The 25,477-nt window shown below is 47.9% G+C and overlaps 1 protein-coding gene across 2 annotated transcripts; it reads right to left on the reverse strand.

Annotated features, from left to right (window-relative positions):
* Nucleotides 1-610: 610 nt before the first annotated feature.
* On the reverse strand, nucleotides 611-24,155 carry CARM1 (coactivator associated arginine methyltransferase 1). Of its 2 annotated transcripts, XM_030197025.1 has the most exons (16): nucleotides 23,939-24,155; nucleotides 20,555-20,680; nucleotides 20,024-20,130; nucleotides 19,824-19,928; nucleotides 19,237-19,347; nucleotides 18,850-19,027; nucleotides 17,417-17,507; nucleotides 15,229-15,310; nucleotides 14,972-15,057; nucleotides 14,544-14,633; nucleotides 8,957-9,094; nucleotides 8,643-8,732; nucleotides 7,763-7,875; nucleotides 6,736-6,816; nucleotides 3,986-4,054; nucleotides 611-2,895 (listed from the first exon to the last, which is right to left on the reverse strand). In XM_030197025.1, the coding sequence occupies exons 1-16, from the start codon at nucleotides 24,087-24,089 to the stop codon at nucleotides 2,759-2,761; spliced, it is 1,755 nt and encodes a 584-aa protein (XP_030052885.1). In that variant the 5' UTR covers nucleotides 24,090-24,155; the 3' UTR covers nucleotides 611-2,758. The 2 variants fall into 2 exon arrangements, with proteins under 2 accessions (XP_030052885.1, XP_030052886.1); XM_030197026.1 differs by lacking the exon at nucleotides 3,986-4,054 and having other exon boundaries at nucleotides 23,939-24,154.
* Between the last annotated feature and the right edge of the window lie 1,322 nt (nucleotides 24,156-25,477).

A 25,477-nucleotide genomic window follows, 5' to 3' on the forward strand; every position in this document is an offset into this window, starting at 1 on the left:
GGCCTTTTACCTGAAAAGGGGTTGCTGGTGCCAGGATCTTTAGGGCTCAGGAGTCAGAAGGACCCTCAGGGGGCCAAGACACAGCAGATAGCTCTTAGACAGGAGTTGATAACCTGGACTCCTTAGCCTCCCTTACTCCTTTGGAAGAAGATTTGGACAAGGAGGAGCCTTGGGGGAGTCCAAGGTTCCTCATCTTCTGAAAGATAAGTCCCTTTTAGGCTCAAGGGCCAGTGGGTACTGTCCAGGTAGATCCTTGGGGTGGTAGGGAAGGCAATCAGGCAGGTCCGGATCTTCCCAACAAATGTGTTGTTTCAGGAGAGAGGGGCTAACATAATATCAGATCAGTGTGGCCCAGAGGTTTTACAGTTCATCTGCACTCTAGAATTTTGCCATACACTTCCCACTGATATTCTCATGGCAGTCCAGAAGACCTATGCAGCCTTTTAGCCCTGGAAGCTGTAGTTCCAGTGTCTCCTCAGGAAAGAGTGCCATCAGATATTACATTTACTTTGTGGTTCCCAAAAAAAAAAAAGAGGGCTCCTTTCATCTAATTTTGGACCTCAAGAATGTCAACAGGGCGCTGAGGGTCTTGCCCTTCCGCATGGAAACGATGAGGTCTATCACAGTAGCTGTATGTTGGGAGGAGTTCCTGACTTCCTTGGATGTCAAAGTTTACCTTCACATTCCTATCCATGTAGACCATCAGAGATGTTTGTGTTTTGCGATTCTAGGGAATTACCAGTTCAAAGCCCTGATCTTCAGCCTGGCCATGGCTCAGTGAACCTTTTCCAAGGTCATGATGGTGGTGCCAGCACATCTCAGAAAAGAGGGGATATTGGTTTATCCCTACCTGGACGAGTGGTTGATTCGAGTGAAGTCCTACGAAGAGGGCAGGCAGTTCACCAACTGGGTGGTGCAACCTTCATCACCTCAGTTGGGTGCTGAATTTCACCAACAATATGTTGACACCAACCTGGTCTAGGTTACCTGGGCATTCGCTTTGACACCCAGGTGAGCAAAGTTTTTCTTCCAGAGGTATAGATTCAGAAGCTGCATGTTCAGATACAGACTGTTCTCCAAGCCACCAGTGTGGCAAATCCTGTAGGTTCTGGGCTGTATGGCAGCCACCGTCGAGGTATAGTCCCTTGAGCAGGGATCTCTGTTGTCCTCCTGGTCCCTGCTGATAAATGACCTGCATTTTCTGCTGCTTCTGAACCTGTCTGTGAGCCTTTGTCAGGCGTTATGTCGAGTGTAGCATGAATCTAGAAACCGGGGGGTGAGGGGGTTTATTGCCAGAGTCAAGTAGCAGAGAGTCATTGGATGGTAGCAGAAGCAGCGAGGTCCATCAATCGCTTGGATACAATGACCATTCATCTACCTCTCCAGGCCTTCCATCACTCCCTTATCCACAGAACTGTTAGGGTCCTCCTGGACAGTATTGATTGCAGTAACATGTCAATTGTCAGGGTGCATGACAAACTATTCTGTGGCTTGAAAACTGCTTCTGTCCTGTCATGGACAGAGCAGAACCTCTTAGCACTTTCCATGGCTCACATGGTGGAGGTCGCAAATGTGGAGGTGAACTTCCTAAGCAATGACTGGTTGGATTTGGGGGAATGGTCTCTATCAGAGGCCATCTTTCAGGCCATTGTTGCATGTTGGGGGCTTTGTGGTGAATGCGAAGATTCCACACTTCCTCAGTCGCAGGAGGGAGCCGGCGGCAGAGAGAACAGATGTGCTGGTGCACCCTTGGCCCTGTGAGGTAGTGCTGTATATATTTCGTCCTTGGCCCTTGCAAGGCCTGTTAATTCAGTAGTTTGAGGCACATCAGAGTCAGGTGGTGCCTCCCTTCCAGTTAAAGGCAACACCAGATCATTAGCAGTATTCCTGCATGGTGAGCTTCCAATACCTTTTAACCCCCTGGGTACACTGTAGGCAGGATGAGATAGTATGATTAGCTAGTGGACACACATGTTTGTTTGAATCAGGGATATTCTCTGACTCATCATAGTAAAAAGAAATAGAGCTGTACATCCAGCTGAGGCTCTGGCTTTGGGAAGGGCAGAAACCATCTCTAGGGTTTTCTGGGCTCTGAAGAGCTATCTGTCCTGGTGCTAGCTGGTGACATCACCATCCTGCCTCCACAGTAGCTCTTCCCCTGCCCCTCCCTGTGCCAGCAGCTCCTGCGTATGCTACAAATTTGGTTTCTCTGGGTGAAATTTATTTTAATGGCAACTAACCACACATACAAATTAATTCCAGCAATTAAGAAGCCAGGAGCTGGCACCAAACACCATAAGAACTGGATCCATCTTGTACGTCTTGGCCATGTCTGCCTACTTTGGCTACAATTTAACCTATTTCTCCATACACAATACTCAAATCTACACAGTCGCGCAGTGCCTACCAGGCCTGCTCTGCAGACCCCCCTCCCCGACCCGGTCTCCCAAAAATCTGCTATGGAAGAAAGAAGGGCACGACCATCACATGATTTCTGGTAAAAGAACTAGCATCACCCATGAACAGCGGCTGAGACAATGAGGCAGTCTCACATTCTGTTTCTTAAAAAGAAAATAAAAACTTATGCAAGTCCAAATATGAGAGAGGAAGAGAATGCAGTGTATTGTCCAGGCTTCCTGTACAGGGATAAAATCCTGCCCCGCACGGAGTGGGGGAAGGGTGACGGAGGACACATGTCCGAGAGTTCATGGAGGGAGCAGCAGCAGCATTGCTGTCAGTTCAGCAGGAGGAGTTGCTTTTAGCTTCCGTAATGCATTGTGTTGGTGGTGATGGACATAGGGGAGGCCATGGATATGGCTGGACCTCCCATGGTAAACTGGCTGTTCACAGTGTAGTGGCTACCAGAGCTGCTTCCACTCTGACCGCCAGAAGAACCTGGAAGGAAATAAAAAGGGGACGGGGAAGCAGAAATCAGGTGTTAATATTGAATGTCTCTCTTTCATATACTGCATGCTAGAACTTTGATACTGTCTAGACCTAATGAACTGCAGGAGGGGCAGAAACTCATGTACCAGGGGACGGCTAGACGGGTCCCTGACAGAGGACAGCACGGGATACGGGAGGGAGGGAGCACAGAGGAGGGCATTAAGAATGTTTACATGTACTGGATAAAAAGTGCAGCCACCTCTGGGGAGGGAATGAGTCTTGCATGTAATTAACAGAGCCTCCCAAAGTCAATTTGAAATGTTAATTTGGGGTTCTTGGATGATACCAGATGCCGTGTAAATTTTTGGAGGTTTCAGGGGGCTCTGCTCATAGAATTTCATCTTTCTGGCGCTGTGAGATGGTGAGAATTCCCTAAGTTCATTCACAAAAGCACTCAACTGACCACAGATACTGGGGAAAAGAGGGAATGGCAGAGGACATAGGGCTGGGGTATCTCAAATTTCTTGTCTGTTGCATTTTTGCTGTTTAAAGTACATTCCAGCTACTTAACCCTAGTGTCCAATTCCTCCCCCACGCTCACACAGTACAGTCACAAAAACAAAAATTCTGACAAATTAAAATTTCTTAAGTTCAGATTCCCACTTTACCAATACTTCCAATGTCCCTTTAAATTGGAAAGAGCTGTAGGAGATTAAAGCACTGTACAAGTTGTTAGCTCAGTGAACACAGGATGTCACTTATCCGGTACACCACAGAACAAACATCCATGGAGGAAACATTGATCTGGGGTCTCCCTCAGCAGTATATGCTTTGAAGTTGATACCTTATAGAGAGTTTCTTCAGCAAGGTTGGTGCTGTAGTATGTGAGTGTCGAAAACCGTGACCAACCTAAGTATCACTCACTCTGCTTGGATTCTCCAGAAATAACTAAATATTCCCCTCTCGCCCCAAGGACGACAAACACGAGCAATATCCGCAGCCTTCTTACAAGCCATAATGGCCAGCAGGAGGCGCTGAGGCAGCAAGGGCCCTGTGGCATGCAAAAATCGCGCCAGCTGGATGGAGCCCTGCACGTTACCTTGAAGAAAGCCCGTGCTCATGATAGATCCCATCCTGGAGTGTGTGTGATTCACAATCCCCGTGTTAGCTGCGGAGGGAAAGGGAGGAGGAAAGAGAAGCGTATTAAAGACCAGACGCATCCTAGAGCGGCAGAGGAAGACCTTTCTGCATGGCGACAAACATCATAGATGTGTCTCTTACCTGCTTATCAAAAGGCGACAGGGACACCATACCGCTAATTTCTCTGATTTTGGGCAATCCTGAGAAAACACACACAACAACACTGCCAGGGAGCGAGGAAGCACCTGCTTCCTTATCAGCCCTCCAAACCGGTCCAGACACTTAGGAGTCTGTTTGGAGGGCCTAAAGGAAAGAAAATTAGCAGGTAAGACCCAATTTTTCCTTCCAAGGCAGCCTCCAATACTCTCAAGACTATTAACAGTGCTGTATTGCACAGGCAGTAGAGGTTGCCAGGCCTCTGCACCTAACTTAGTGTTGTTCTGGATTCTTTTCACACTTTTGAGTCACAAGTTGCTAACTTATGGAAGACAACTATTTTTCGATTAAGACAAGATCTTTTATGAGCATCATTTTGCCCAATTGGTCCAAAATGTTTGTTTTATCCCATTCGGATTATTGTAACTCGCTGTATATAGGATTAAATTCTATGCATCTAAGAAAGCTGCAGCTGATACAAAATACGGTAGTTTGATTTTCTGGATTAAGAAATGATAGCATTTCTGGGCATCTTCGACGGCTTCACTGGCTTCCCTTAAAATCTCTAATTGTTTTCAAAATTGCATGTTCCGTTTTTCATATTTTACATATTAATTCACCAGATCTTTTAATTCAATTTTTCTCTCATTCGTTTCTTTCTTCATCTCAAGTATTTAAGGCAGTTTTACTAAGGTACCCTATTGTTAAACGTTTACGATATAAATGTCAGTTAGCATGGAAGAAAAATATAAAACCTATCTTTATATGGAATCATCTATCACACTATATCAGAACGGAATCTAATTATCTTCATTTTCAAAGTAAAGTTATTTTATTAAAATGTTGTTTTTTAGTTAACGTACTGTGGTTGATGTAATTCCTCATACACTGTCTTTTGGGCCTCTTATGTCGTAAGCCGCCTCAAACCACCAGCTGGGATTTGTGCAGTGAATAAATTCCGCATTTGATTGCATTAGATACTACAGCATGGTACAGCTAAGAAAAAAAAAAAAAAAAAAAAAAGAGTACCAGACTTCTGGCACTCTCCCAAACAAATCCTTAGTTACTAACACCAGAGGAAGCCAGGCCCTTGCAGATCTCACCATATCCTGCGTTCTCCATGGACAAGCAAGATAAGAAAGCCACACCCGGGCAACATTATCCAATGGCACCATGGACACTGCCCTATATACAACATCCTGCTGTCCACGGAGAACTTCTGTTATAGGTAACCAATCTTGATATACAGCAGAGAAGTCAGGTCCCTATCACTCTCCTGAAAAATTACCCCCCCCCCCCCTTTAACCCAGTCTGTTTGGAAATGAGACAGCTGAGGGGTTTATATGACCAAGGTCTATAAAATCCTGAGTGGCGTAGAATGGGTAGAAGTGAATTGTTTTTTTCAGTCTTTCAAAAAAGTACAAAGACCAGGAGATACTCAATGGAATTACATTTAAAACAAACAGGAGGAAATATTTTTGTCACTCAAAGAATAGTTAAGCTCTGTAACTTGCTGTAGGAGGATGTGGTAACAGCGGTTAGTGTATCTGGGTTTAAAAAAAGGTTTGGACAAGTTCCTGGAGGAAAAGTCTGTTACTGAGATGGACATGGGGAAGCCACTTCTTGCCCCAAGAATAGTAGAATGAAATGTTGCCACTATTTGGGTTTCTGCCAGGTACTTGTGACCTGGATTGGCCGCTGTTGGAAGCAGGTACTAGGCTAGATGGACTATTGGTTTGACCCAGTATGGCTATTCTTATTGAGTACCACATAGCTTACAGCGCAGCCAGACCCCTGACACTGATCAGACATGCAATAGCAGCCAAGCCCCTCTCACTGACCCCACACTGCACAGACAGAAGCAGGCCCTTGCCTCTTTTGGGCAGAAACTTGAATGACCAATGCAGAAAACATAACAAGTGATATTATCCATTGACCCACCATCCTATTTTCAGTCACCTGCACGGGTGAAATTCAGAAAAATAGCTGAATTAATCTGTCCTCTGCAAACCTGGCCAAGTCTTCTTTTGCTGCATCCTCCAATACCAAATGCCACAGCCTAATTGTGCGCCAACTGAAAAATGTGTGTCTTTTAAATTGGTTACCAGTTACTGTAGTAGTCTGGAACTAGAACTTGGCTGGAGCCATCTCCGCCCCCCCCCCCCCCCCCCCCCCATTTGACATGTACAGAAATGCTTGCTGCTCTAGTCACGTTATTGGCTCTGTGGTGAAATTACCCCTGAACACCATTTTTCCTGTGGGAAAATCCCCCTGGCTTTGTCACTGCTTCTCTGTGTGAGTCGTCCCCCCCCCCCCCCCCCCATACGAGTTGAGATGATGTTAAGATACCAAGTACATGGCTCCCTTATATGCAGGGGACCCCTTCCTCCCTAGAGGCAGCTGCAGTCCTGATGATGCCTCCTGGTAAAATCAGATCAGGTAGCATGAAATATTGAAGAGAGCTGATCCTAATAAACCACAGATGAATTGCTAGAGATCTCGTCTCCTGCTGTCTACCCCCCATCCCACCCTGTTCCACTGCTTCGCACTCACCTAAAGGAATGAGGTTACTATGTCCAATGGCTGATCCACCAGCTGCAATAACACTGCTAAGGTCATAGGCAGTGGGCATTCCTGCATACAGGGGAAGAAGAGATAGTGGGGAATTAATTTCAGACAAAACTTCAAGTCCACTCCCTGACCTAACAAAGCTGACAGTCCCTCTGACAAGTCATTTCAAAGTCCTGGGGAGCTTCCAACCCTCAATGAGAAGCAATTGACAGAGCCCCTGGTCTCGTCACTACCCCACCACATAAAGCAATGACCCATGTATCTCTCATCCAGTTTATATCAATGTAGGAAGAACTGTATCATGCTATTAGGTAAGGAATTAAACACACACCACAGTTATTCCCTCCAGGTAGAGGGCAGCTCACAAATTATGTCTGGCCCACGAGGGCAGAGATCACGTTGCAAGAATCCTGAAGTGGTACTCATGGGGTTGATCTCCCATCCGAAAGACAGGATGAAAGTGCAGCTGAGAAGTGATGGGTAGTGCAGGTGCCAGGGATGGGCAGGGCTCAGTCCTGGGGAGGGAGGAAGGGGTGGAAGGTGACCGCTTCCACTAGCTTGGGATTGCCCGCCACAGCAAAGGAGCAATACAGAAACGACCTCTCCGGTCCTTTCCATCAGTAAGGGCACGTGCTTCAAGTTTCAAGTGTATTTATATCTTCATATACTGCTCAAGAGTGAACTATCTGAGCGGTTAACAAATTAATAAGGTTCTAATATGAAAGTATGGAAATGAACTATAACCATTGATAGGAAAGAAAAAAAAAGTCAACAGGGTTAAGAGCAGAAAAAGGAAAAAAAAAACCCCACATACTTTGGTAGCAAGTAATACCTCAATCTTCAAGAGGGCAAAAGTAGGAGGAGAATACATTTAGAGGAGAGTAGTGCGGAGGGAGAGGTGGGGGGGGGGGGGGGGGGGGGTTAAAGAACTCAGAGATGGAAAGAAATCTCAAAAGGTGGCAGGAAACATGCCTGCTATAAACTCGTGGTAAAGGAGAAGGTACAATACCTGCCATAGACATCCCTGTGTTCATACTGTACGCGCTGCCGCTACTCCACATGTTCTCTGATGGAGATGTGTAGTGAGAGCCAGGGGGAGGAGAGGGGCTATTGCCTGTGTATCTGAAAGAGAAAATCAAGGCCTCTGAATGTGAAAATGCAACTTTTTTCAACTAGGTTGTCAACCAAGGTATCTTATGATTCTATAACAGTGACAGGCCCAAGAAGGGAAAAGGCAGCAGCACAGTCCAGAGATGAAGAAAAGGGAAGAAGAAGAAAAAAAAAGTATAGGGCAGCTGGGAGAGGACCGTGACACCAAGTGAGAGAGGTATATAAGTGAAGAAAGGGGGAAAAAAGGTACAGGGCAGTCAGGGAAGGATTGTGACCCCAAGCGAGGGAGGTACAGTGTACGAGTGAAGAAAAGGAGAAAAGTATTGGGGGGACAGGGGAGGACTATGACCCCAAGCGAAGACGCTATATGAGTACAGAAAGGAGACAGTAAAGCCCTCAAGTGAGAGGGGAAGAACAACCCAAAGGGAAATGGAAAAGACATACAGGGGTGCACACTGGTAGTACAATAGCAGAATGTGTGCACAGAGAAGAGCAGAGCGGATGGACGCTGGAGCACCAGAGGCCTGCTCACTTCACAGCTAACCTGCTAAGCACATCAAACATCTCCCCGTAGCTGTATAAGCCTGGGATCCTCCTAGTTGAGCACCAGAAGCCATGGTTGATAGAGCACTGCCGCAAGACACGCACGGAGACACCAATCCCTCCCAGCATTACTCGCCGCATACACGCAAAATACACACATGTATGCACACAGGATAATACCTCATCCTGGTCCTGACAGATGAAACAGATTTCCAGAACACACATCTGCCACTTACCTAAAAAAGGGATTTTTCAAGTCTAGGAGGTTGCTGGATTTGGAGCCTGTCTGATCCACCTGGGCAACAATACTGATATCGTAACTCTGTCTACAAGGAAAGCAATGAAAAGTAGTATGTAATAGTAAACCTAGAATTATCCTCTCATACACATAATAAGTCAACGCTGACAGGGCGAGAGATAGCAGGGCACCTCTTTGTGCATGCACGGGGTGAGGAAGGGAGGGGAGAGCAACACAAGGGCATGGATGGAAGTCAGAAGAAAAACGGGTCAGCACACATGCACAGATTGGCAGAGACATCTCCATATTCACCTCTTGTTAGCGATGAGGAGGACTGTTCCTGAGAGTGTGTCACCAGCCTTAGCAAACAATGGTGACTGCAGAAGACACCGTACCTGGTACCAGTGTGTCAGCGGCTCAGTGGGAGCTGTGGAGAGCCACACAGTCATTCTACACCAGGGAGGGAAAGAGATAAAACGACAACACAGTAATTAGGAAATGGTAAACTACAAATTCAACCACTAAAGTAGGTTGCAAGGGGAAGTACCTCCCAACCAACCCTCCCTCCCCCCTCCACCAAGCTGCAAGGGAAAATTAGGTTCTTACCATTATAATTTTCTTTCCTTTAGTCATAGCAGATGAAGCCATTACGTATGGGTTGTGTCCATCAACCAGCAGGGGGAGATAGAGAGCACTCAACTTTTCACAGTGCCTCATGGCCAGCTAGCTCCACTGCCTCTTCAGTATTTGAAGCTTCCAAAGCAGTATGGCAAACCGCAATGGGAATAACATGAACTTTCCTCACAGCGAACGATGGCCCCTTAACAAGGGCATAAACTCAAAAAAGGAGGGAATGAACTCGTCCTCCACTTTGTATAAACGGAGGGAATACTTGCATCCTCCTGGAGGGAATAAACTCATCCTCCCAAAACATGAACTGGAGGGAATGAACTCATCCTCCTATAACTGTAACAAGAATCCTGAAGACTGTTTTCCGACTCCCCAAGGAAGGAATATAACTTCAGGAAACAAGAACAGCACCTAAAATCAGAATCACTGCAATACAGACAATCATACAGGGAGGGCTCATGGCTTCATCTGCTATAACTAAAGGAAAGAAAATTATCATGGTAAGAACCTAATTTTCCCTTCCTTGTCATCAAGCAGATGAAGCCATTACTTATGGGATGTAACAAAGCAATCCCTAAATAGGGTGAGAAACAAGCCACACCACACGCTAGCACCTGTGCTCCAAAACGCGCATCCCTCCGGTAGCCACATCCAGCCTGTAATGTCGGGCGAAAGAGAGCTTAGAAGCCCATGTTGCAGCACTGCAAATCTCATGAAGAGATAGTGCTCCAGTTTCCGCCCAGGAAGAGGAAATCGCTCTTGTGGAATGTGCCTTAAAGGCTTTCAGGCAGAGCCCGGCCAGACAGCAGATATGCTGAAAAGATAGCTTCTTTGAACGGACAATAGTGGCTTTAGACGCTGAAGACCCTCTGCGAGGACCTGCAAACAGCACAAAAAGATGATCAGAGGTCCTGAAAGATACTGCAACAGAGTCCTGCGCACATCCAAAAGGTGCAACTGCCCAAATGAATCTGGAAACTCCTCCTCAACAAAGGAGGGAAGAAAAACAGGCTGGTTTAGGTGAAACGCTGAAACCACCTTAGGCATGAAGGAAGGCACGGTCCGAACCGTGACCCCTGACTCTGAGAATTGCAGAAAAGGGTCTCTACAGGACAGCGCCTGGAGCTCTGACACCCGTCTCGCCGAGGTAATGGCCACTAAAAAGACGGCCTTCAGTGTCAAATCTTTCTCTGAAGCACGCCGAAGCGGTTCAAAGGGAGCCCCCCCTGAAGGGCCTTCAATACGAACCCCAGATTCCAAGCTGGACAAGGTGCCCGCACGGGAGGACGAAGCCGAATCACTCCTCTAAGAAACCGTGCTACATCTGGATGAGCAGCCAAGGACACGCCTTCAACCTTGCCTCACAGGGAGGCCAATGCTGCCACTTGCACCCGCAGGGAATTATAGGCCAAGCCTTTGTGTACACTATCCTGCAAAAAGTCCAGAATCGGCGAGACAGAAGCCTGCAACGGAGAAAGCGCTCTTGAAACACACCAGACTTCAAACTGGCGCCAAATCCTGGCATAAGCCAAGGAAGTGGAGCGCTTACGGGCCTGCAGGAGAGTGGAAATTACCTTATTTGAGTAGCCTTTATCTCTCAATTGTGCCCTCTCAATCGCCATGCCATAAGACCAAAGCGGCAGGCGTCCTCCATGGCCACCGGACCCTGTGACAACAGGTGCGGAACCAGAGGTAACGGAAAGGGAGCCTCCAACAGCATCTGTCGGAGGTCCGCATACCAAGGCCTCCTGGGCCAATCCGGGGCGATGAGCACCACTTCTCCTGGATGCAGCCGAATCCGCAGGATCACTTGCCCTATCAAGGGCCACGGAGGGAAGACATACAGCAAGCCCAGGGGCCAGGATTAAGCCAAGGCATCCAACCCGGCAGAGCGAGGATCCCTCCGTCTGCTGAAGAAGCACGGGACTTTGGCATTGGAACTGGTCGCCATAAGATCCATCACTGGCTTGCCCCATTTGGCACATATCTGCAGGAATACATCGTCTGCTAGTTCCCACTCCGCTGGATCAATCTGATGCCTGCTTAGATAGTCGGCTTGCACGTTGCTCTGACCGGCAATGTGAGCTGCTGACAGGGACTGTAGATGCAGCTTGGCCCAGTGGCAAATTTGTTCGGCCTGCGCGGCTAGAGCTCTGCACTGAGTTCCGCCTTGTCGATTTATGTAGGCCACTGCTGTCGTGTTGTCCGACATCACTCGGACAGCCAATCCTTCCAGGGTCACTTGAAAGGCCAGAAGAGCCAGAAACACCACTTTCAACTCCAGGCGGTTGATAGACCACTCCGACTCGTCGGGCATCCATAGACCTTGGGCATGCTTCCCCTGGCAATGTGCGCCCCAGCCCTTCAGGCTGGCATCTGTCACCACCAGGCACCAATCGGGGAGCGCCAGCGGCATTCCCCGCCGCAACATGCTGTCCGAGAGCCACCACTCCATACTGAGGCGGGCCGCAGGGAGCCAAGAAAGTCTGCACTGATAATCCTGAGATACTGGAGACCATCGTTGAAGTAGAGAATACTGTAGAGGTCTCAGGTGCGCTCTCGCCCATGGCACCACTTCCAAGGTGGCCGTCATCGATCCCAACAGCTGGACAATGTCCCAAGCTCGCGGGCGGGGCATCCTCAGGAGCAGACGGACCTGATTCTGAAGCTTGCACCTGGCCCCCAAATATTCTAGAGATTGCGAGGGGGTCAGGTAACTTTTGGCCATATCGACGACCCAGCCCAGAGATTGAAGGACTGAAACCACTCTGGCTGTAGCTAGATGACTCTCTCTTTCCGAGTCTGCTCTGATGAGCCAGTCGTCTAGGTACGGGTGAACCCGGATACCCTCTCGCCTGAGAAAGGCAGCTACTACCACCATTACCTTGGAGAAGGTTCGGGGAGCTGTGGCGAGGCCAAAAGGCAAGGCCCGAAACTGGAAATGTTTTCCCAACACCGCAAACCGCAGAAACATCTGGTACGGGGGCCAAATTGGTATGTGCAAGTAAGCTTCTTTCAGGTCCAGAGACGTGAGAAACTCTCCTGGCTGTACCGCCGCAATGACGGAGCGCAGGGTTTCCATGTGAAAATGCCGCACTCTTAAGTACTTGTTTAGCTCTTTTAAGTCCAGGATCGGGCGAAAAGACCCGCCTTTTCGTGGCACCACAAAGTAAATGGAGTAGCGGCCTAGACCTTGTTCGGCGGGAGGCACCGGGGTCACAGCCCCTATCCGGCACAGACTGTGCAAAGTCTCCTCTACCGCCGCCCATTTGGCAGCAGAACCGCATCGGGACTCCACAAACACGTCTCTCACCGGGGCATCGAATTCTATTCGGTATCCGTCTCTGATCAGGTCCAAGACCCACTGATCTGCGGAGATTTTGGCCCACTCCTCGAAAAAGAGGGAAAGTCTTCCTCCGATGACAGGAAACGAGGAGGGGGCCGGCGCGCCATCACTGAGAGGGTCGCCCCTGAACTCCAGGCCTTGAACCGGCAGCTGCGGAACGTTTGTCCGAGCGAAAGGAGTTTCTCTGCTGAAAGCGGGCACGCGAAGTGAACCCAGCAGCACGCTCCGGGCCGTACCTTCTAGCTTCACGGAAGCGAGGTCTGTAAGAGGAGCGGACCGCCTGACCCTTAGAGGAAGGCTTCGGCCTATCTTCGGGCAAATGCTGAGGTTTGGAATCCTCCAGGCCTTTAACAATGTTTTCCAGCTCCTCACCAAAAAGGAGAAGGCCTTGAAAGGGCAACTTCACCAACCTTTGCTTAGAGGCCATGTCCGCCGCCCAATGTCGTAGCCAAAGAGTGCGGCGAGCCGCCACTGCTACAGCCATTTGTTTAGCCGAAGCTCTGACCATATCATAAAGGGCGTCAGCCAAAAAGGACAAGGCCGACTCCATCCGCGGAGCCACTTCAGATAAGGTCTCCACTCCATCACCGGGCTGTTCCACTGCCTGCTGTAACCAAGCCAGGCAGGCTCTAGCAGCATAACAACTGCATGCAGACGCCTGAACAGTGAGACCTGCCAAATCAAAGGACTGCTTCAGAGCTGAATCAAGCCTGCGGTCTTGAATATCCTTCAGGGCAACACCTCCTTCAACAGGGAAGGGGAATTAGCCCTTCTGCGTTTATCAGAAGAAACAGGCAAAGCTAACTCCAAAAGGCCAGGATCCACTGGGGGGGCAGGCAGAGGGTCCGATGATCCCTGTGGAAGAGCTCTTTTAAGCATGTACGCCCTAGGCAGCATTAAAACAAAATCAGGGGAGAAAAATTGCTCCCTGACCGCCCGGATCCTGCCCAGGGCTATCAGCTCTATTATTAGCCTCAGAGGATCCCCCCCACCCCGGATTCAGGGCTTTCCGTCGCAACGGAGGCCGCGCCATGTGGAAAATCCAAAATGGCGTCCGCTGCCAGCTCAGAGCGCAAAAGATCGTCGCTCGCCATGCTCGGGCCGGCTCTACCGTCTGTACAGCACAGATTACAGAGCCCCGCTGCTGATTTGCGCTTGCCACATTTATAACAGCGCTTTACAGTCTCCGCAGCCATCGCCAAAAACGGCGGTAAAATTCAAAAATGGCGGTTCGCGCCAAAAACGTCCCGATCGCGGGCCCACCCTGGAGGAGTCCGAAAACACTCTTACCTCACTAGACCGAGTATCACAGCTCCGGTCCTGCAGAAGAATCTCAAGAAACAAACCTCTTTTCCAAGATCGCTGCGCTAAAGCGCGACGCGACTTTAATTTTTTTTTTTTTTTTTTTAAACGCTGTGAGGAAAGCAGAGGCAAAAGAGGTAAATAAAAACACTCCGGGGGCTCAGATAAGTGGGAAAGGCAGGGAAAGGAGAACCAATGTGCCTGCATCCACTGAGTGGGAAAGGACAGGGAAAAGCAAGCTAATATGTCCACATCCACGGGGGCATGGGTAAGGCAGGGAAAGGGCTGACCTATGTGCCTTCAAAGTGAAGCTGCTATAGCCTCTAACACCCCGGCTAACAACTGGCAAGCCAGGAGCCACCCCCAGGCAGATTTTTGATGGAGCTCGAAGAAGTTGCAGCCACCCTGCTTGGGGAGATAGAGAATACTGAAGAGGCAGTGGAGCTAGCTGGCCATGAGGCACTGTGAAAAGTTGAGTGCTCTCTATCTCCCCCTGCTGGTTGATGGACACAATCCATACGTAATGGCTTCATCTGCTTGATGACAAGGAAGGGGCAGTTCTTCTCATCCCCCTACCAGGCTGAGAAAGCGAGCAGAAGGGACTATTCCTCCATCACTTACATTGAGCCAATGAACGCAACATCAAACCAGAAAGCCAAGCCATGGACCAGCCCAGAATGCAGCATGTGAAATTTGAAGGGGATTTCTATTCTGCGGAGAGCAAAAGAAACCAGTCAGGGAAAGTAGGCGCAACACAGCACAGAATCTCAACAAAGTGTAACAGCGCACACCGATACGACACCAGGCCAACCACACCACCACAGCGGGTGCAGCGCAGCTTACGAACAGATCACAAAAGGCAGTTGCAGTCGGTCCTGGGCTTGCTGCTCTTCGTGCAGCCCAGCTCTGATAAGCTCTAGAGGCAGGGAGCACACAGTCCACCCACTTCTGTGTGGCTGGCAACAAACAGCCTAATCTAGAGGTCTGTTCAGATGCTATAAGTACGACTTCTCCCCTCTCCCCTCCCCACAAATCCATGCTGTGCATACCTGTGCAGATCACCTTCTTTGGCCTCTAAAAAGTTCACGGTGTACTTAACCGACTTGGCCATTAAAATCCTGATATCAAACGTGTCCTAGAAAGAAGCCACATGCCTGTTATCGCCATGTGGATGAACGGGACAGTTTGTGCAGTGCATACAGCAAAGTGTGTCTCTATCACTTGCTGTAGTTAGTTGCAGAGAGACCCTCCCCTTTGCCCTCTTCCCCAAGGCTCCACTCAGGGCTATGAGCAGCTGAAGACTCACCACCACAGGTTGTCTAAAGTATTCGTCCACAGCAGCCCCTCGAAGTGCTGATAAATCCACCCCATGGAAGGATGGCTGATACCTGCCAAAAGAAGGGGAGGGTAAGTTGAAAAGGAAGTACCCTCAACTTCCTCACTAGACTCCTCCCACCTGGCAAAGGGATGCCAAATCCTGTCCCATACACTCCCCGTTTGAACCATGCACCACAAATTGGAACACCTGAGAAACCAGCTAGGTTTCTTACCTTTAATGGGAGAGGGGGGGTTCTTCTGATGAAAGCAGGATAAGTGATCTGCCAGAAGGTGACATCATAATGAGGATACTGAATGCTCCTCACACAGCCTAGCCTGGACAGGTTGCTTATAACATCTTATGACCTCCAGAAAGAAGCTCTCTTTGGCAAAATGCAAGTACTACAGCAAACGTTTGCTGTAAATTTGAAAGACTAAGATCATACTCCACGTGTCCTGGCTTAGGAGAGAGGTTCACTGCTGTTATAGTGTGTGCAAAACTGACTCATTTGGAGACATTACCCCCCCCCCCCCCCCTCCAGAAACACCCAAAATATCAAGCTCCGGCGAGGGATATTTCAGGGAGACTCCCTGTCGCCACTTTTGTTTTGTATGGCACTTAATCCTCTAAGCAGTCTTATTAACTCTCTGGGTTATGGGTTTAGCCTAAATTTTAAAGATGGTAACGACCCAGAGATCGACTGAAAACATTCCCCTGAGGACTGTGAGATAAAGTAATTTGAAAATAAAAGTATATAAAAATATCTAGGCATGGAGGAGTGACAAGCCTAAATCCCCGAAAAAAAAAGACCAGTAAAGAATATTATAGGACACTAATATTGATACTGAAGACTGCACAACTATTATAAGAACATAAGACACAGGCCATTAATCAGCTACCAATTCTTGCACTCTCATACAGCTTTTGAATTTTAGACTGGCCTCTTAAAAAACTGGATGTACGAACAAAAAAACTCCTCAATGCCCACAAGGTCAAGACAGTACATTTCCTGACTTTGAAGGAAAAATAGGCTTCATACCTATAAAGCTACTATTATAGGCCCCCAGGCTTATTTAACAGCACCATAAGACCCAAACACACAAAAAGGTGTAGGGTACAGCTGTGGTTTTGATGGACCTTCTGGGACATTTTAACATAAAAGGGCAGGGCATAGTCCAGACTCTCATGGGGTTTCCCCAAACAGTGGACACCAGAGAGGAACATCACAGAAACATCAAAAAATTAAGGCAGATAAAGACCATATGGCCTATCCAGTCTGCCCATCCATGCCATCTACTCTCCCTATCACTCCCTTAGATATCCTATGGACTTGTCCCAAGCCCTCTTGAATTCTGATACTGTTTTCGTTTCTACCACTTCTACCGGGAGGCCATTCCACAAATTCACCACCCTTTCCATAAAGAAGCATTTCCTCAGGTTACTCCTGAGTCTGTCCTCTTTCACCTTCATCCTATGCTCCCTTGATCCAGAGCTTCCTTTCAATTGAAAGAGACTCATCTATCATATCTCCCACCTTTCTTCCAAATGTGCCTGCATCTAGACCGTGTCAAATCGCACCAGGCTTTTTTGATGTTTTAAGCATTGCAAGGACCAGGAATAAAGTTTGCAAAAGTAGATCGCTGGCATTAAATATTTAAGACAAGAAACAATTGCCAGGAGGCCTGCTGAGTAGAAAATAAATGGACTGAGGAGAAAGGAAGAGTGCAGGCTTGCACACAGTCAGAACATTTTAAGTTTTCTGGGCTATGCGAGAAGCCGTTGGTTATGTCATCACCTTCTGTGGGCATCACTATATCCTATTTGTCTATGAAGAAAGACCTTTCCCTCCCACCCACCCTCATCCGAGTCAGCCGCTAGGGAAAGGGGTACCCCCCCCCCCCAAACCCACCTCTGAACTGTGCAATGAGCAAAGGGGTATATACCACTCTAACTACCCAATGAATAAAGGAGTATTCTTCTTCCCCTACAGAGGAGCGTCCAATCCTATCCATGCCCAAACCCAGGGGAAATAACCGCCCTCCACTACCCACTGAGAAAGGGGACATAATACAGCGCTATCTGTCAAGGAATTCAGCCCCCACCCGCCTCAGGACTCAACCAGCAGTCATGCATTCAGGCACTGGGGAGAGGTACAAACTCAGGACAGTGGCCTCACCAGAAATTGGCTTTTGTAAACTGTTCCATGTAGAGCTGCTCATCAGTGAACGGGGCCAGATGAACATCACCAATGGTGGGGAACATGTTACCTGCAATCATACAACCTAATGAAGATATAATAGCCAGCCCATCGGCTAAAGGAGGCTGCAACCCCAAACTCTAACAGTAACAAAACCAAACAACAGAGAAAACGGGAGGGTGCAGGGAAGGGGATTAGAGGCCAACTGAATTTCGATTTCGGTGCCAAAACTATCCTGGAATCCTAATTCGGTATTTTCGGCTGAAACAAACTCTGGTGCAGCCCCTGCTCCCTCCCTTCCCCTGAGCAGCTCCCGTTTGAGGTCCGAGCACCCCCCCCCCCCCCCCCCCACAAAGCTTACCTTAAAAGCATTGTTGGCACAGTGAGGGCAGGAGCTGATATCACTCCTGCCAGCTCCACTGTCAATATAGCAAGTCGTGGCAGCCACGTTAACATTGGACCTTGCCCGTATAAGCAATCTTGACAACGGAGCCAGCAGGGGCAGTGGCGCGTGCAGATCGCCCCTGCCCCTACTGTGCCACCAATGCTTTTAAGATAAGCCCGGGGGTGGGGAGCCGAGCTGCTCATTTTCAAGAGGAGAGAGGGAGGCGATGCATCGCAGGATTTATGGTTTCCGTTTCAGCTGAAAATTGAGCAACAAAATTTGCACGCAGGTTCAGTTTCAGCTGAAATGGAAAAAAATTTGGTTTTGGTCGGCCTCTAAAGGGGATACAGGGGCTCAACATCACAGCAGATAGTACCCATGAATTGTGGGATCTACAAAGAATAGGACAGAGTCACACACAGTCTCAAAATCTGCTTTTGTGAGCTGCCCAGTACAAGGAGGAATAAAGAGCACCATGCCTCTTTCCTTTCCTTCTTTGTCCCCCTGTCCTATCATTAAATGGAGTTCTCTTCATTCTATTTCATTTATAAGGAGCTGGATATCTAGTTTAATAAACCATCTCTGTGAGCTTCAGGTATAAGAGCATTTGGGTGCCCCCACAGTCTCAGAGCCCTTGAAACGGAACAGAATACTGACAGTTTACGACCATGTGATACTATCTGTTAGCAGCCCTACCTGCTACAGCTCTTATCCTCTGCCCCAGACACACACAGCACTGAAGGAATACCTCTGGAGCTTCTCCTAACAGACACACTTCTGATGGGCAGCTCCAGGGTTTCTGAAATCCAAAGCCACTTCCTGCTCGCTCTTCAAACAGACTGATCAGTATGCCCGCCCCCCCCCCCCCCCAAGCTCTTTTAATCAATGCAGACTCTTATATTCGTAATAAATTAAATGAATCAGACAGATGAACACTCCTTCCCCTCCTTTTTCATACTCAAGGATACACTCGCTCACTTTTCCTTCCTCACGCTTGCATGCACAAGCGCCCTCCCCCACCACTCACCGTTAGGTTTCAGGAACTTCTTGGCATGTAGGTAGCTCTCCAGCATCCGCTCATTGAACAGCATGTAGCCCATGGGCTCCGAAATAATTATATCCACCTGCTCAGGGAGAGAGATCTCCTCCACCTTCCCAGGAAGCACCAGGATGCGCTCTGTCAGATTATTACTCTTCACCAGAAGCTTTGGTGGGGGAGGGGGAGCACAAAAGTGGCAGGTTACATGGAGCAGCTCTACATGTCATACTGAGCTCTCTTCCCCCTCTCCCCATGCGCTCTGGCCATCTCCCTCTCACATGAGCACTTCTCCCTCCCCTGGCACTCCCTATCACATGAGCACCCCCCCCCCCCACCATGCACTTTGGCAAACTCCCTCTTACATGAGCGCATTACCTCTGCATGCTGTGCCATTGTACTAGCCTCTACTGCATAGATTTTTCTTGCTCCAGCCTGTGCAGCAAAAAAGGAGAGGATCCCAGAACCACATCCGACATCAAGTACCACCTGGACAGAGCAAAGTCACAGCCAATCACACATCAGCGAGAGTCACAGTATCTCACACAAATACTTGAACTATCAGCTGGAATCAGAGTGTTGATACAGTGTGAGGCAGACACAGCACTCGGGAGCCACGAAGCACCATGAAACCAGCAGAGCACCAGCAGGGCCCATGGCCTCACCCCCCCGGGAACATCAGTAGGATATATTTGCTCTAATGCAGGATTACCAAAAGCATTAGCGCTGCAGCCTTCTACCCTGCTGACCCCAAGGTGAGGAGTGGCCTAATGGTTAGGGTGGTGGACTTTAGTCCTGGGGAACTGAGGAACTGAGTTCAATTCCCGGCACAGGCAGCTCCTTGTGACTCTGGGCAAGTCACTTAACCCTCCATTGCCTGCCGCATTGAGCCTGCCATGAGTGGGAAAGCACGGGGTACAAATGTAATAAAAATAAAATAAATAAAATAAGGACACAAGTCTTACCCTGTCCTTGAAGTCGCTGTGGTTCTGCAGGATTGCCCTCTGGTAGGTACCAGTCCGCACATAATCCTGCATCATATTCTGTTGCTGAGAGAGATACCCGTAGAACTGGAGGCAAAGAATGAGAAGACAGAAAAGTCATTAGAGCATGCGGCTGACAGCGGTGTCCCGAACTCTCCTCCCTGCCAGCTTCTGCCCCTCACCTGGAAGTACTGTACGGCCGAGGACTCTTCTGTGCGCTCGCTGAAGACCGAATGCTCTGTGTTTTGACCCCGACAGTTCTTCAGGAGGTTATAAAAGGAAGAGAAGTCTGTAATGAGGGACGAGGATAGATTGAGATGAGACAGCAGCAGCGAAGGGCAGGTGCGACCGTGCTACCTGGGAAGATTCTTCAGATATTGTCCCATAGCCGGCAGGAGTACTCGGGGAGAACCTGAGGAGGCCTCTGACTTCCACTGGGCCCATCGGATCACCAGCACCTCCCACAAAGACCAGCAATACCACCCATCAGAAAGCAACAGCACACCTCCCCCAGAGACCAGAAGGGCCCAAAAGCAAGAAGAAGCTGCAGCACCCCTCCCCCACCCCCACCCAGCACCACTGAAAAGACCATCAGAAACCAAGAATGTAAGCAGAATAAGACAGAGTCTGAGGGGGTCACTAAAACGCAGTAGTACCCCATCAGAGAGCAGCGACACCCCCTCACAGAGCAGAGGATGGGTATCAGCACTTACCACTGGGCATTGCGAACTGGATCAGAACACTGTTACAGCCCAGTGTGATGATGAAGGACTGCTTGCCCACACGGCTGCATTCTGTGTCCTTGGCAACTGAACACTTAAATACGCACATGTCTTCAACTGCAGAGGGGACAGGAAGCAAAGGGTTAAAGTGTACAGGAAGTGCCACCAGCTCAAATCTACACATGCGCAGGAATCCCCTCCTCATACGTGGTCATCCCCTCCCCATGTCCCATCTCTCATTTTATTTCCATGTATTTGACTACATGCCGTAACTACAAAGCTCCAGGTACATTAAAAGTCAACAAAATATATTACAGTAGTAAAGTACATAATTTATGAGTCAAAAAACAAAAATACTATCAAACCATCTATCATTCATTTCAAGAGTCCTTAGCCTACTCAGACTCTGTTGTAAGCCCTGCAGAGAAAACCAAAGAAACCAGCATGGAGCTTACAGTTTTTTTGAGATGTAACAGATATCTCTTTCTAAGACCTCACGCTTCCAAAACCCCCACTTTTACAACAGCAGCGGAGCAGCCAACGCCAATTCTTAAGAACTGGGGTTCACGGTCACTCGCCTTTCTCCCAAGCCTCTGAATTTTGCATCCAAGGATGACCCCAGTAAAGAATGTTACAATAGTACAATCAACTGGAGACTAGCATAGCCAAGGACAATTTTCAAACTGTGTAAACGTGAACAAATGTAATATCTGAATTTTTATTCCGTTTCTTTAAGCCTTAGTGACCGTACAGTGAGGATTACATCATATTGAAAATAATTAAAAAGGATTCATTTCCCCTCTCCCCAGATCCCCATACATCATATTTCCAACAAACAAGCACATTAACTCTCAAAATGTAGAAGTCTCTGACACCTCCTTAAAATTCACAAAATACTTTGAGAAAGCTTCCCCCCTCCCCTTTTTAACTGGAAAAGTCCCTGTGAAAATCTGAAAATGCATATTTCCTCCCTATCCCCGGGTCCACCTCCTTTCACTGTGTCTCAAAGGGCTTTCAGTCATTCTAAGTGTGGGCAGTCTTCACACAACTGATTAATGTGGCTGAAATGCTTTTCACCCCAGTAAATCACTCTGCAAGCCGGCCTCAAACTATAGCAACCATGCTAACACCTGGCAGCTGGGAGAGCTTTCATTGCAGGAGTGAGAGAATGGCCGAGCGCATTTAATTCTTGGGGATAATGTCTGCTGACCTTTGCCCTTTCCTTTCACATCAAGTGCCAGAGACCCAGCTGGGTCCCCCAGCCCTCCTTCACTCAGTAAGAAACCATGAACAGAATCCCCAAAGCCGAGCCCTGGGAAAAACAGCAAGGGTGTAAACCAAAGATAAGAGCGAGGTGATGAGATTTTTCCGGGTCTATTTACTGCTAAACTTTCTGTACCACCTTTCAAACAGAAAACCAAAAGGCAGGCCACAATAAAGTGACCAAGGCAGGAGTCTGGAGGACAAGCTGAGTTTTCCTCCTGAGCAAGTCCATGACAAATGGTTCAAACTGTGTGACATTGCACCAGAAATATCACTTTGGGTAAAGACTACATGACCCTCATCATCCTCCTCTACCTCTGAGGCTTCTCCAGAACTTTCCAAACTGTAGTACCATATACACCCCCGACAGATGTCTGCCCATGTGTATTTCACACAAGGGAAGACCATCAAGAGAAGAACTCAAAGTGCGAATAAAGGTGAAGCCACCTGATACATCATGAGCACAGTACAGTCGTAGGATAGGAGGCAAGATCGAACTGTGAACAGTAGTACACACCTACATTCTGAGGTCCGCAGAGGCAGAAAAATACCTACTGTACCTGACCGTACACTGCTTCAACAGCTTTTGGGCTTGCAGGTGGTATACAACTGGGATTGGTGCTTTTTAAAATGTTTATAAATAATCAGGAAAAATAAGCAAACAAGCAGATAACACAAAAATATTCAAAGTAGTTAAAATACAAGCAGACAAAGGGGCTGTGGAAAGATCTTGAGGACTAAACATCAAAAGGGCAGATGAAATTTTAGGTAACAATTTCAATGAGATACATACAAGGAAAACCAACTTAAGTATAGATAACTGATACAGGAATGGATCTTAGTGTTATCATGAACAGTACACTATGCAGCAGCAGTCATAAAAGCAAACAATGTTAGTGGAGGAGTAGCGTTAATGGTTAATGCAGTGCCTGTGGGACCGGGTTCAAGACCCACAGCAGTACCTTGTGACTCTGGGAAGTCACTGAACCCTCCGTTGCCCTTGCTACAAATTAAGTACCTGTATATAATATGAAAACTGCTTTGATTGTACCCACAGAAAGGTGGTACATCAAATCTCATTTCCCTTCCCTTAATTATTTGAAAGGACAGAAAACAAACAAAAAAAAAAAAAGAATATCATAATGTTTTTGTATCTTTCCATGGTAAGATGCACCTTGAGTTTTCTGTGTGATTCTGGTTGCCATATCAAGACATAGTGGAATTAGGAAATGTATAGAGAAGGGTAGCCAAAACGATTAAGGGAGTGGAACAACTTTCCTATGAGGAAAGGCTAAAATGGTTAGGGCTCTTCAGCTGATGGGAGGACTATAAATGAACAGGTAACTAGGAAATAGTTATGTATCCTTTTTTACATACAGTTTGTACTTACATCTTGTCAATAAAAGAACCCCATATAAATGCAAATCAACTTTTGTGAGACAACATATAGTATGCAATAGAAACCATTGTGTCACATTGCTTACAATGTTGATATACTAAGAGTAGGGGGATGCACCATGAAATAACAGGCAGCTGATTTCAAATATACTGGTGAAAGCATTTTCTCGCTCAATACACTACTAAGCTGTAGAATTGGAGCATGTGGTTAAGGAAGTTAGAATAGCTGGATTTAAAAAGGGTTTCGACCAGAGCTTCTCAAACTTGGGGTCTAGACAGGTCATGACCTAGGCGGGCTTTCCATAGCTATATCATCGCTCCGCATCAACAGGAGGGTCACACAGATTTTGTCTGGCTGCACTCATATGGGGGTCACAGCGTCCAAAAGATTGGGAAGCCTAGTTCCTGAAGAAAAAGTCCATAAAGTAGGGGGGGGGGGAACACTGTTCATCTCTGGCTACGATGTGCTCTTTTGGGGTCTTGTCAAACAAGATTTGGGGCTTAATGGATCTTTTGGTCTAACTCGAGGTGGGAGAGGGATCCTGGTCTCTGAATGTGCACAGGGTGTTCCCAGGGTGTATATGGTGATGGGTGCGAGTGAGGATATGGAGGGCTGTGTCGGACCTGCATAATTCAAAGACACGCTGCTGCCTCGGGCTGATCGGAGGTGTTGCAGAGCACTGGGAGCCCCCCAACCCCCAGCCCCTCGCTCACCGCTGTACAGGGTCAGCAGGGCGCTGTCCGGGGCCGCCCGCACCTCCAGCCTCAACGGCTGCTGCTCCTGGTGTCGCTGAATCTCGCCGTTCGCATCCCCGATGGTGAGAAGCCGCACGCCCAGGAACACAGATATCGCAGACACCGCCATCTTCAACCAGGCCGCGGCCGGGGAGGAAGAGGAGCGAGGCGGAAGGGACTAGAGCGCCGCCAGGAGAACGAGAGGGAAGCTAGAGAGAAGAGCGGCAAGAGACAGCGACGCCGCTAAACACAGGGAGGAACTGCAGCCAAGGAGGTTTAATGACGGCAGCCCGAGCAACGAGAGCATGCAGGAGGAGCCTAGAATACCACAGAGATAGAGGAGAGCGAGAGAGGGCTAGACAGGAAAAAGGGAGGAGCTAGCGACGCCAGAGGAGACAGGAAGGTACTGCCAAGTACTGCGGCCCGAGCAACGAAAGAGGGCAGGAGGGGAGTGGGGATTGAGAGGGAGGCTAGAGAGGACACCGGGAGGACACAGCGACGCCGGGGAGACGATGAGGTACTGCAACCTAGAGAATCACAGAGGGTCAGGGGAGAGCTTGCTGGCTGTAGGGAACGGAAGTCGAGGCCTAAGGCTGAATTCTGGAGAAAGCGCGACACCTGCCGGTCTGAAGGAGGTACTTTATCTTTCACTTTGCAATACTCAACGTCACATCAATAGATTCATTTCGCTTTGCTCATTTTTTTATTATCCAAACATCTTGGTCATATTGAGGCAGCCATGGCATAATTATATATATAAGAAATGATATTAAAAGCTTGAAGTTAGAATTCTAACTTTTTACTTTGCAACTAAAGTGAAGGTATGCCAGATGGTTCAGATTATATTGAACTCTAGCGTTTGCCGGGCTGGGTTAGAAAGGTCAGAGACAGGAATTTCTTTCACCCTGGTGAATGATGAAAGCTAGCTCAACAGCTGTATATTATTAGGCATACTGAATAGTTTTGTAAGCAGGCAGTTTGTTTAGGATTAAATAGAAAAATGCTTAGATAGAAAATACTATTTAGAGAGAGAGAGGCAATAGATTAGTATTTACAAGTTTTTGATATTTAGAATATGTCTTATAAGAAATACTGATTCTGTGTAGTTAAATGTAGAATACCTTTTTAAATCTAATGTTACTCTCTGCTGTATTTTCTAAGCAAGGACTGCAGTGAAGAGGCCAACATGTGGTTTGACTTAGCCATAGTTCTGGCTGGTTCAATGTATAAGCTGATAGGTGAAAAAGGTCAGAACTAGTCAGCTCTCTTCTCCTTGATTAATTATAGGTAAAATGTAGAAATGGTCTTGAAAGTGATAACCTGATATGTATGCTATTAAGTAAGATTGACTTTTGACCCCTTTAATGAATACCAGAGTTTAGTTAGCAGTTAGTATGAACCAGACTAGGAATATGAGAATAACCAATCTCACTAGGGCCTCTTGGTCTCTAAGGGAACCCAGTTTAAGCTATAGATGAGACATCAATCATAATGAGAAATATAAGAGTTCTGGAGACC

This window comes from Microcaecilia unicolor, chromosome 3, assembly GCF_901765095.1.
Source record: "Microcaecilia unicolor chromosome 3, aMicUni1.1, whole genome shotgun sequence".
NCBI classification, from domain to species: Eukaryota; Metazoa; Chordata; class Amphibia; order Gymnophiona; family Siphonopidae; genus Microcaecilia; species Microcaecilia unicolor.